This window comes from Watersipora subatra, chromosome 1 (assembly GCF_963576615.1).
Source record: "Watersipora subatra chromosome 1, tzWatSuba1.1, whole genome shotgun sequence".
Lineage (NCBI taxonomy): Eukaryota > Metazoa > Bryozoa > Gymnolaemata > Cheilostomatida > Watersiporidae > Watersipora > Watersipora subatra.
Genome location: NC_088708.1, coordinates 20,639,344 through 20,651,572, shown reverse-complemented (window position 1 = coordinate 20,651,572; position 12,229 = coordinate 20,639,344). Strand labels below are relative to the sequence as shown.

General features: G+C 34.7%; 1 protein-coding gene across 1 annotated transcript in view; it reads left to right on the top strand.

Moving 5' to 3' along the window:
- Nucleotides 1-12,229, top strand: part of LOC137394574 (phosphorylase b kinase regulatory subunit beta-like) — a 29,725-nt gene that overhangs the window by 3,133 nt on the left and 14,363 nt on the right. Inside the window, 8 exon segments of the mRNA XM_068081307.1 lie at nucleotides 3,333-3,587; nucleotides 3,737-3,978; nucleotides 4,272-4,436; nucleotides 4,565-4,701; nucleotides 6,088-6,247; nucleotides 6,471-6,672; nucleotides 7,410-7,493; nucleotides 12,107-12,184. Coding sequence (XP_067937408.1) covers nucleotides 3,452-3,587; nucleotides 3,737-3,978; nucleotides 4,272-4,436; nucleotides 4,565-4,701; nucleotides 6,088-6,247; nucleotides 6,471-6,672; nucleotides 7,410-7,493; nucleotides 12,107-12,184 — 1,204 coding nt within the window. The 5' untranslated portion in view covers nucleotides 3,333-3,451.

The window sequence follows — 12,229 nt, the reverse complement described above, 5'->3', positions numbered from 1 at the left end:
AACCATGTTTAAGTCGGGATTGTAAGATTTGGAGTTATCTACATTAGCAGAAAGAGAAAATTCTCACAGTTATTTTGCAAAAAAATGTTGATTCTAGCTTGATTACAGCAGGTTTTATGGTCAATAAACTGAATGCGCGTTTACCATTAGTGCGTAAACATAGTTCCGAGAAAACTGGTGTTAAAGTTTGAGAAACGAAAACCACTGCCCAATTTTGTTTACATTTCAAAACGTCATAGCAACCAATATCGAGAGGTTGTGATATTCATCAACATTTCTGTGTTTCTATTCAAAAAATTATGCTGAATTCAAAAATCTAAACAGATTTTAGCTGGTTGTCACAGAAATAGCTGTATATTTATAAGAAAATGTATTACTTAATTTTGTAAATATTTAAAACGGTTTGGCAGTACAGCGATATCGGGCACAGCCAAATCATCAGCAAAATCTTTAAAAAAAGTAACAACAGTAATATATTGCACACTATCGGTCACTATATACTTCGATCTTGGAAATTCGAATAATTTTTCTTATAATTAAATCTGATAATAATTCTATAAAATCGAATAATTATTCTTATGATTAAATAATGTAATAATCTTTTAAGAATTGTTAGGAAATTATCATCGTAATTCCTTTTACTTTTACTGCTTTTGACATCAGTTGGAACACTAAAGTACTGATTATTAGTGTCCAAAATGTCAGAGTTATCTTTAAAATCGGCAAAAAAGAAACGATTATATTTATCGGACGCCATTTTTCAGTACTTCCTGTTTAGCTTAGCAACGGTTTTAAGAGGGTTTTTCCGAGGGTTGAATACTTTTATTGGCTAAACTGACTTCAGATTCAAAAAGATCACTCCTTGATTGATCCAGATGCACGTGTTACAAAAATCGTTACCAATATTATAAATTCAGTTGGTGCAACTTGAAAGTCGGATAACTCAACTTCGTGATTTGCGACTTAACCATGGTTTCTGTGACCGCAACACAAATGTATTCATGCTCGCCATATTCACTGCATTGCAGCCTGCAAGAAAGTTAAAGCCTAAACGCATGTTTTATGACTAGTGAAAAAGTTACTCGTAATGTTTTTACATTCTAGTCAATGGAGATTTAATTACACTGCACAATTATATTAAAAATATAAATTGAACAATAGAAAAACATAAAATGTAGAATGGGTTCATACAAATAGTTTAATTCTTTAATCAAACTGTTAATAGAAAGCATTATTTAGTTATGTCATGCTGTTTCTGCTTATCACACTAAGCTGGGTAGAATTATCTTGAATTACTTCTTGATCTAATGTAGTTACCCATGAGTTGGTAGTCTCATTTTCTTAAAATATATATATATAATTACAACTGTGATGCTACTATATTATAAAATAATACAGTAAAGTAATACTAAAATAAAAGAGCTCTACAAGAAATTGGAGCAAATAGTACTAGTTATGTAAAACAGTTGCACTAACATTCAACAACTGGCAGTTTCATGACTTCTGTCTATTTGAAGATAGACAGAAGTCATGAAACTGCCAGTAGTTGAAAGTTAGTGCAACTGTTTTACATAACAATTAATATATATACATATTTTACCATTTATATCATTTACCTATATATATATCTGCCTTTTGCCGTACTGTTTTGTATTTTTTCAGAGTTTTCTTGCTTTTTTTGTCACTTGAGCACAAATATAGGATGTTTTAAAGACATCCTAGGCAGTTTTTTTGGAACCTTTACTTACGAAAGACTTCACATACTAAACATTTTTTGGTAGAAACTTTGCTTTGACTTACAAAGATGTTTCTAGATATGAAAGGATTTTTGTACTTTGGACCGTTTGTTAGTTTCATGTCTTGGCCCATTTTCTTCTGATGGTTATGACTTGGAACGCGCCTCATTCAGTCTCTTTCGCTAGCAAAGGTCAGGAAACGATGTGTTTTGTTTTCACTCATTCTGTAATTTGGAGCTATCATATATCACAATTATAGTAGCCTGGTAGGACAACTTTTGTTTCTAGCAACTCCAGTTCTTGTTTTCTGCATGAAGACAGTTTTTCAGTTCATGCTGATGTAAATAATTCTTTCTACTTACATTTTTAAAGAGATGTTTTCTGAGCAATACAACACCAAAACAGCAATACATCACCCACCATTTTTGACTATCATCTGCTAACTTCCAATGGTCTTTTCTTAGCCTTGTCTAGATGGCCAACGCCAAGGGTGAAAAAAAAAATACTGTTCATAGTTTTTATTTGTTATTTTACTGTCTTTTCTTTGTTCGATGTGTACTTTTTCTATTTATTATGTTGTTATATAATTCTGACTGGTTTTAACTATTGTATGTGATAATTTATACAAATGTCATATCTGAGTTTTTAGAGGCTTGGAATGAATTAGGGCATTTATATGGTAAAATAGGTTGTTACTTACGAAATCTTTTACTTATGAAGCTTTTGGAATGAATTACTTTTGTGAGTAGAGGTTCCTCTGTATATGCACATCTGTCTTACTGCAGATTTTTGATTTTTTTCCTTTATTAATACTGTCTTCTAATTTGATATTGGCTGCTAGTTGAACGGTCATCAACACCTAGTATTTCTTGGTCGTGATACTCAATAACCTCTATCAAAGTCTGAGTTGTCACTTATTCTGTGTTGGCTTCATTACGAAATCAAAATGGCGTTTTACAATTGTTTTATTATAGATAAGATTTTGTGTATCCGGAAACATGATTAAAATCTTTTATACATACACGTACTTGAGTTTGTAGTTTCCAATCTAAAATGATTCCTTCACCGCTTAACATTTCTAAAATACTCCGCTGTGTGTAAAAGCTTCTAAAGGAAGTGTGGTTAGAGAGTTATGCAATTTATAAAAAGCAACACTTTATATTTTACGCTGAAACCAAAGTTAAATTTTGGATAACTTTTGTGCAATGACACTCTCAAATACTGCTAATTAGATATTTTCACAGTTGCTTAGTCAATAGTTCATATTGCCTCACATAGTGAAGATTGAAAATTAAGCCTGTTTTGACAATTCGAGATCAGCCAGAAAGAGTAAGTTTGGAATTGTGTTACATTTTATAGCAAATTTATAAACTACTTTATATTTACTAATGTATTCCAAACAAAGGTAATTATATTTTATCGTCAAGTTACAGAACACCATATTTGACTAAAACACTGAACTTTCAAAGTTAGCTGTTTGCATTTTGCATATCAAAGAGTTATATGCTCTAAGTTTATTTTATGCAGTTTTTTGTAATGCATTCAAAACTCCCACTCATTTTATTATAAATACTTGTCCTACTACTTTGCTTGTAGGAGTCTGTGATGTCATTGCAGAGAAGAGATCAATTGGAATGTTCATGTGAAACATCGTTGCATATTTTAATTTGAATAACAAAATAAGCCTGCGTTCATGGGAAGCATAGCGCATTCAGATGTCATCATCAAATTCAAGCGTATTTGATGCCAATTCCGAGCATACACATGACATGGCCAGTTCATCTCGAGCAGCATCAGCAGTGGCTGATACTGAGGAAAAGATCACCCTTCTACATCATCTCTTCAACCTGAGTAAGCTTTGTGTTTCTCTCACTAGTACTATCTACTAGTTGTCCCCCCCGTACTATCTACTAGTTGTCCCCCCTGTACTATCTACTAGTTGTCCCCCCGTACTATCTACTAGTTATCCTCCGTCTACATTCCTGACTTACTCCTTATAGCCTCGGAGACTATACTACAGTTCCAGAGTCCAACCACTGGGTTGTTTCCAGAAAGGACGCACGGTAGCTGCAATGTTGGGGATGTGAGAGTCTCGACGTACTGCGCTCTTTGTATCTGGTCTCTTCATCTTTCTTACAAACGTCTTCATTGTGAAGACTACGGCAGGGCTCACCTTCTCGGACAGACAGTCGTCAAGTGTATGAGAGGCATTATCACCTGTTGGATGCACCAAATACATAAGGCACTCTATTTTTTATCACGGCTGCTGTAAATTCATTTTCTGTCCTATCATGTATCAATACTCTATGTTTGGTAGATCTCTGTTCAGTATGCCTGCTTTTATTGTATCATATTTGTGTGCCTTTATAAAAACTTGCCGAATCATTTTGCGTTTGCGATTGGTGCATTAATTTTTCATGTTCATCTCTCACATAATATTAGATTGTCATAAATAAAACGGCTAGATAAGGCCAATAAACAAGTTGCGTCACGCTTCATCTAATCATTCATTTGTCCGATTTTCATTATTTTTAGATGAAGAAGTTTTTAGCGAATCAAGCTGCAGAGAATGCATTACACATGAGGTTTGATATGGTTACGGGACAGGCACTGTCTGTTGAGAATTATCCTCATCTTCAGCTGGACATAATCAGCCTCTTTCTCTTATCTCTCGTCCAGATGATTGCATCAGGTCTTGAGGTATATCCAATTGTTTACCGCAGTTGATCCTGTCTACTTGTGAACTTTACAAGTGTATCAACTCTATCAACCAATATCAACTATGAACTTGTAACTATTGACATCTAATCCTCTCATGTTGTTTGTAGGTTATATACACTTGCGATGAGGTGGATTTTATTCAAAATCTCATATACTGTGTTGAAAGAGCTTATCGAATAGCTGACTTCGGCATGTGGCAAAGGGGAAGTCTGTACAACAATGGCACACCCGAGCTGCATGCCAGGTGTGATATTTGCTTCCGTCATTCTCTACTTCTGTAATAGTTTACCGCTGCCCACTTTTGCCATTTCCACTATAGTGACACTTACAGCAAGGTGGCTAAAGCCGCCATTCGCGTTACAATGCATTTGATGGTCTTTGTTCTATTGGGTAATTTAAACATATTAATAACAATGTCTTCTATTTCTTATATTTTTAAGCGGTTCGATAAATAATTTCTGTTGTTTAAATGTGTGCAGGCCATATGTATGCTCACATCATCAGCCTGCTCAAATTCAACGGCTATCTTGTCTTCTACGATAAATTTAATCACATTCAAATTCTCTAACATTCGTGCAAGAGTCAGCAGTGAGAAAAACTTACTGTTGTACCCAACCTCACCCACTTCCTTGCTCCCAGGCTGTAGGCGAAGGCTGACTCTCAGGCTGTACATAAAGGTGCTACCAAATCTATTCGCCATATTCTTCATCTTTCCTGTTGTCAATAAAAATAGACAAATGGTTGTCTACCCCTGTTACAATAAGTGAGTTTAGGTTGCCAAGTATTATACTCTTAAGAGATAAATCCATGATTGCTGTAAACTGAGCAATGATGAAGTCGCCACGTTTCATAGAGTATTTGCACACCAAAAACTACTGTTTTAAATTTCGCAAAACATCACTTCCTGTGACGGTGTGTAATATCATCATCAATGAAATATTATTGTTGGATTACCTATGCAAACGACAGCCTGCTTGTGTATACGTGCAGTACATGAGTTTATATGATCCACACGCTGGTATCATTATGCTAAAGTGTCAGTTGCTGTCATTATGCTAACAGAGTGCATGAGAATATAGGTATTGATATCCGAATATGTCAAGATTTTGTGACAAGAAGGCAATCATGGATCATGTTTAAATCTCAAAGTTTTAGATCATATATTTTATCTCAAAGTGATTTTTATTTAATTATATAGAATTGATTAAGAAGTATTTTTAATATAAGGGCCATGGTAGAACTAATGAAATTCAGTATTTATAAGTCATTCTTTGTATTACACTTAATTGGATTTTTTTTTGGTTTATGCTAACATATTATATGTTAACATAAACATATATGTTTATGTTAACATATAATATGTTACTATCATATATGTTCATGTTAACATAAAAATGTATGTTTATGTTAACATATTGATCTTTTTTTTTCTCGAGGTGATGTTGCGAAGGTCTGTATGTCACCATAAGTAACCTAAAACTTGACCAATAGTTTGCATACACCTATTATAACTAGATGTTCAAAAGAATGTATAATGTATAATAGGTTAGGCGACACCTGTCTTCCCTTGCCAGCCTCTGAAGCATTGGTTTCTCTAGCATCATTAGCATCTCCGCTACATACATTGTAGCACTGTGGGTATGGCAAAAGCTGCATTAGAGGCTGTAAATGGATTTAACCTGTTTGGTGAATATGGAGCAGCTTGGACCGTAGTGTATGCTGATGTTGATGCTCACATGAGAAATAAAACAGCATTTGAGGATCTCATTCCTCGAGAGTCAAGTTCAAAGGTCAACAGCTAGATAGTGCTCTGCTTCGTGATGTTCTCAAGTTACTATGATTGTCTTTTTTTATATTTCCTTGCAGTATTTGTCATTGGAAGTTCCTTAAATATTTCACTTTGTCATTACATTCTTTACAATTTCTTCTCACCTTTTTCCCCTTCTTTATTGCAGTTTTGTCTTTATGCTGCAGCTTTTTTTTAATATTTCACCACCTTTTGTATAATTTCAGATGACTGATGCAGCACTGCTTCCAACAATTTCTTGGCCTTGCTTTGCCGTTCACGATGCCCGGCTCAAACCATCATCACTCAGAACGATTGCGGACTGCCTCAAGGGGCAACACGGTTTTCGAAGGTTTAAAAGAGATGGATTTGGTACAGCTCTTGAAGACCGCAATCGACGTTACTACCTCCCTTCTGATATGAGTGTTAGTCTATTTCTCACTTTCTACTCTCATCAATGTTGGTCTACTTCTCACTCACTACTCTTATCAGTGTTTGTCTACTTCTCACTCACTACTCTTATCAGTGTTGGTCTACTTCTCACTCACTACTCTTATCAGTGTTTGTCTATTTCTCACTCCCTATTCTTATCAGTGTTGGTCTACTTCTCACTCACTACTCTTATCAGTGTTGGTCTACTTCTCACTCCCTACTCTTATCAGTGATGGTCTACTTCTCACTCACTACTCTTATCAGTGTTGGTCTACTTCTCACTCACTACTCTTTTCAGTGTTGGTATACTTCTCACTCTCTACTCTTATCAGTGTTGGTCTACTTCTCACTCCCTACTCTTATCAGTGTTAGTCTACTTCTCACTCACTACTATCAGTGTTAGTCTACTTCTCACTCACTACTATCAGTGTTGGTCTACTTCTCACTCACTACTCTTATCAGTGTTGGTCTACTTCTCACTCCCTACTCTCATCAGTGTTAGTCTACTTCTCACTCACTACTATCAGTGTTGGTCTACTTCTCACTCACTACTCTTATCAGTGTTGGTCTACTTCTCACTCCCTACTCTTATCAGTGTTAGTCTACTTCTCACTCACTACTATCAGTGTTGGTCTACTTCTCACTCACTACTCTTATCAGTGATGGTCTACTTCTCACTCCCTACTCTCATCAGTGTTGGTCTACTTCTCACTCAAAATTATCAGTGTTGGTAGGTTGATGATTTTTGTTGTCTTTGCAGAAATTTGATGGCATCGAGTGTGAATGGCCTTTTCTCAACTTCTTTCTCATCATAGACAGTGAGTTTTAGTTCTTTCATAATCTAGTATGTGAGGTCAGTGGTTCTAATATTTGAGGTCACTGAGGTCAATATATACAGTGACTGGTTTTACAAATATTTTTTGTATTTTTATGCGTATGTATTATTGAAACCTGTTCAGTTGTTTTTATTATTCAGATGGCTCAGATGCCGGCCTGTATTCCCTGGTTGCATATTGGGGCGGCTAATGTTAGGCGACTAGTTATGGGCATCTGGGGGTTTGGAGGGGCGGTATCAGCCCCCTCAACAGGTTTCTTTCATGTAGAGCCTCAACCGGGCATCTCACGTAAAGTTTTAAAATATTTTATCGGAAAGTATAAACATTTGTTCTATTCTTTGAGATTTGTTTGTTTTAGGTGATGTGACTGCCAGGACGTTTTCAGATTAAAATAGGCTAAACTTGACCGCAGTTGAAACGCTCAGAAAAAAGACATCTTTTTTCTTTTGAGCGTTTCAACAAAGATCAATTTTGCCGATTTTATTTTAAGTTCATCCGAAGGTTTTTACGCTTTCGTTGGGCCATCGCCAAACGGATATTTGGTAAAACTTGACCTTTTGCAAACCTTTATAAAAGTCGTTAACAAAAATATCTTGCCAATCATGATAATAATGATGCCCAAGAACTATTAAAAGTTAACATTTATCTCTATGGCTTGGAATAAAGTGATATTCTACAGCGATAAAAACCGTTCCCATAGCCGTTGGGCAAATAACTGTTCGAGTTAATGATGTTGAGGTCGAGTTATGTAAAGCAGTTTATCATTGTGTGGGAACAGACCAAACAAATCCGTTCGAGTTAACCAAGTGTTCGTGATAAAATTTTACATTTTATCCGAGGGCGAGTTCTCCGAGTTTGACTATACTTAGCCTCCAAAAATTCCTACAAAAGTTGGGGCCGGCTAGCCACCCCAGAGAATACGGGCCTGCTCAGATATTCAGTCTCAACATGCGTATTTTATACACTTGAGTCTGAGTATTTATGAGCATCGTTAAATATGTGATTGCGTCAAATTTTAGTTGATTTTAAAAGAAAGTTTTTTTTTATCTATCAGTTGATATGTTGTTTGTTGGGCTATGCAGCACACATTCAAGTCTCTTTTTCCCATTTATGACAGTTCCCACACTGACAAAGCTGCTTCGCTGGAGGGACCACATAAACATCCTGTAATCAATAAAACAAATGCAATAAATATATGACATTCATAGATATGTCATTCTGACGTGTATCTACTGAAAGCTTTCAAACTGGGAGTTAGATAAATTGCGAGTGTAATTTCAAAAATGAATAATTGTTCAACAAAAGCATCAGTACGCCAAGCCAACGATTCGAAGCTTGGATTCTGGAAGTTAAAGATGTGCATTGATCAATCGATTTTTCTTACTTTCTACAAGTGAGAAGTGAACATCTAAAGTCTAATCATAAGTCTAATTTACTAGCTATAACTGCCACAGAAAATTTGAAGCAAATATAGCTAGGTGAAACTATAAAAAATTATAAAACGATGATTGGTGATAGCAAAAAGTTATAATTCTATTAATTAGTAAATGTATTCATGAGTACTAAATTTATTACCTTTAGTATATTCATCAATCTAAACCATTGTATTGCTAGATGCTATGGATTAAAAAGAAGCCATCAAGAACTCAGTGTACATCTTGCACGCGCGCACAGGAAATTACATTATAGCCTCAATCGGAAATATAATCTGAATATAAACACAACAGTATATCTATAGGAGACTCAAAGTAAAAGATAAATTTACCTCCATTCTCCTATCTTCCTCTGTAGCATAACGCTGCTGACGCCTGTCAGCTCTAACTATAAGCCGTCTGCCACAAACGTTGACCACTTGATGCTCAGAAAACTCAGTGTCACCTTCGCAGGAACTGGAAGCATTTTTACAATTCTTTTGTTTGTCAATGAAATGTGTCGATCGAGTAATTTATTAAAGTAACCATGTTAATTAATTTAGTAAATATCAATCTCGATGCGATTTAATAATAGAGTAAAATCCCTAAATTTGAGATCACAGACAACGCTTTTTACGAGTGGTAACATTTATGATGACCTTTATAAAAATTCCGTGCTGATGATTGACTAATAAAGCGATCTGATATTTATCGCTCGTGGACTCTTTTTAGAAGTATTACTCGTTACGTCACGAATGAAGCATCCGCTGGAATCTGAGCTTTTTAAAAGATGACCTAATTCAAACGCATATATCTCTGGACAGGGTTAGTCTACAAAGACAAAAATGACATCAAAGTTTAGCTGATGTTTTAGCCTTTTATTAGTCTTAATTTCATTAAATCGACCTTTTTGACACAACCACATCTTTAATGTCTTGTGTTCTCACGTGTATAGAGTACAAGTATGACATTTGGATTCCAATTTCATGTCTCTCACAATTCCAAGATTCCTATTGAGTGAGACTCTCAATAGCTATGTGCTAGAGGTCTTTTTGCCAGCAACTAATTTCATGTTTTTCCTAAAATCTGTATTAATAGTTACTGATTGCTTGCTGTTTAACAAGCACGTTTAGTGAATTCTAAAAATAATGATTAGGATTTGTCACACGGGTCGTACTTTAATCAATAAAGTAATAAACCGAGCTAATTTGCATATTGTCAAATGTGGCAAGAAGTAGATAACTTCAAGTTAATGAAACTCTGGTTTTATTGTTGGCTCACCTCCAGTCATCGATAGATACTTTTTCACGCTTACCTTTAAAGGGGCAATGATGAGATTGTTATTGATTGGTAAAATTAATCCCACAACCAAACGAGCGGAGTGAATGTTTGAGAGTTTTTATGATAAATGCATGTGCACACAACTCACAAAAATTATTCATCAACAACGTCGCAACCCTTGTGCCGAAATCTCATCAACAAATTTAACCATTTTTGCGTAGAGTCGTTTAAGTATAATAACAATACAAAACACATAAAAACATATTTAAATATGTTACCAAGTCTTTGAAAATTGTCGACACATTCCTAAACCTTACCCATCTGATAGGATTATACACAAATAGACAGATTTATTTGGCCGAAAATCGTTATTAAAACTTGCAAAGCCTCGCTTTTATCAAAATTAAGACCGGCAAACGAACTGCCGAGCGACAGAGAATAGAACCATTAAGTCGTGCGCATTTCACAAAAGAATAACGTGCACATTTCACCAGTCTATAGCATTGGCGAATTGTCGAAGGTTTCTGTAATTAATGTAGGAGTACTGAAATCGTTTCTTTTTTGCCGATTTCAAAGTGACTGACATTTTTGAAACTTTTGAGTACTTTGGTATTCTTAACTGATGTCCAAAGCAGTGAAAGTAAAGGAAATGACGATGATATTTTTTTCTAACGATTCTTATGAGATTATTACAATATTTAATTATAAGTTTGGATGACTATTGAAGTGTTATAGTCACACTAACAACATCGATGATGGACAATATGTTACTGTTATTATTTTTTCTAAATAGTTTTGTTAAATAAACTTTTTAAAAATCTATATAAATAACACAACTTCTTGATATTGTTAGCTATGACGTTTTGAAATGTAAATAAAATTGTGCATTGGTTTTCTATTAATACTGTATTACTATATTAATAATATTGGTTATTCTAATAATATCAGTGCATTTTACTTCTAATATTGCATTTCTCCTATTGCAGGGGGAGAGATATAAACATATAATCTTTTCCCTTCATTATTGCTGTTTGTCATGACCAAGCACTTTTTTAAATAGATTTTCTAAAAATCTATATAAATATCACAACTTCTTGATATTGTTAGCTATGACGTTTTGAAATGTAAACAAAATTGTGCATTGGTTTTCTATTATTACTATATTAATAATATTGGTTATTCTAATAATATCAGTGCATTTTACTTCTAGTATTGGCCAGTATTGCATTTCTCCTATTGCAAGGGGAGATATATAAACATATAATTTTTTCCTTTCATTATTGCTGTTTGTTGTATATAATAACACCCACACCCAGTACATTGCAGCTACCATTGCAGTTATCCTATTGCACTGCAGTGCCATTTGACTGTTAATATTGCATTTCTCAACCACCAGTACCCGTTCTTTTTTCCAATATCACTTTGGTCGTGGGCTGTATGACAGTGGAATATCTAGTATTATTAGGTTTATACAATTGTTGGTCCGAATTCAAAAGGTGTCCGACCGGTTATGTCTAGCAATATTATATATATAACTTAGTTTTTACTTCAGTAGCTTCATTATAAACCGCTTACATCCATCTCAAGTGACCTGCTGACAGGCTAATTTCTGGAATGAGTTAGCATTATAGCGTTGATTCAGTAACAGGATCTTATATAAGTTGAGGTCTGCACAAAATGTAACATAGTCATAACTCTCTCTAATAGGCTATAAAGCTATAAAGCTTAGAAGCTGTATTAAACTTGGCTGGTTGAGACAAACTGTTATCATCATTATTATCATTATCTTATCATTATCATTATTATCTTATCATTATTGCTTCACAAGTTAAGCTCACACTTTTTGCTTTTTACAATCTATAATTCTTGCAGGTGTTTATACATTGTTGATGCTCTCTTTAGGTGTGTTTAGTGGAGATTATGAGAATGCGCGAGCTGGATACGAAGAGGTGACGGCCCTACTAAAAGAATCTTCACATGGTGAGATAGTCATTTGCTAGTGCAGTAGACGCTCTTATAACTTAT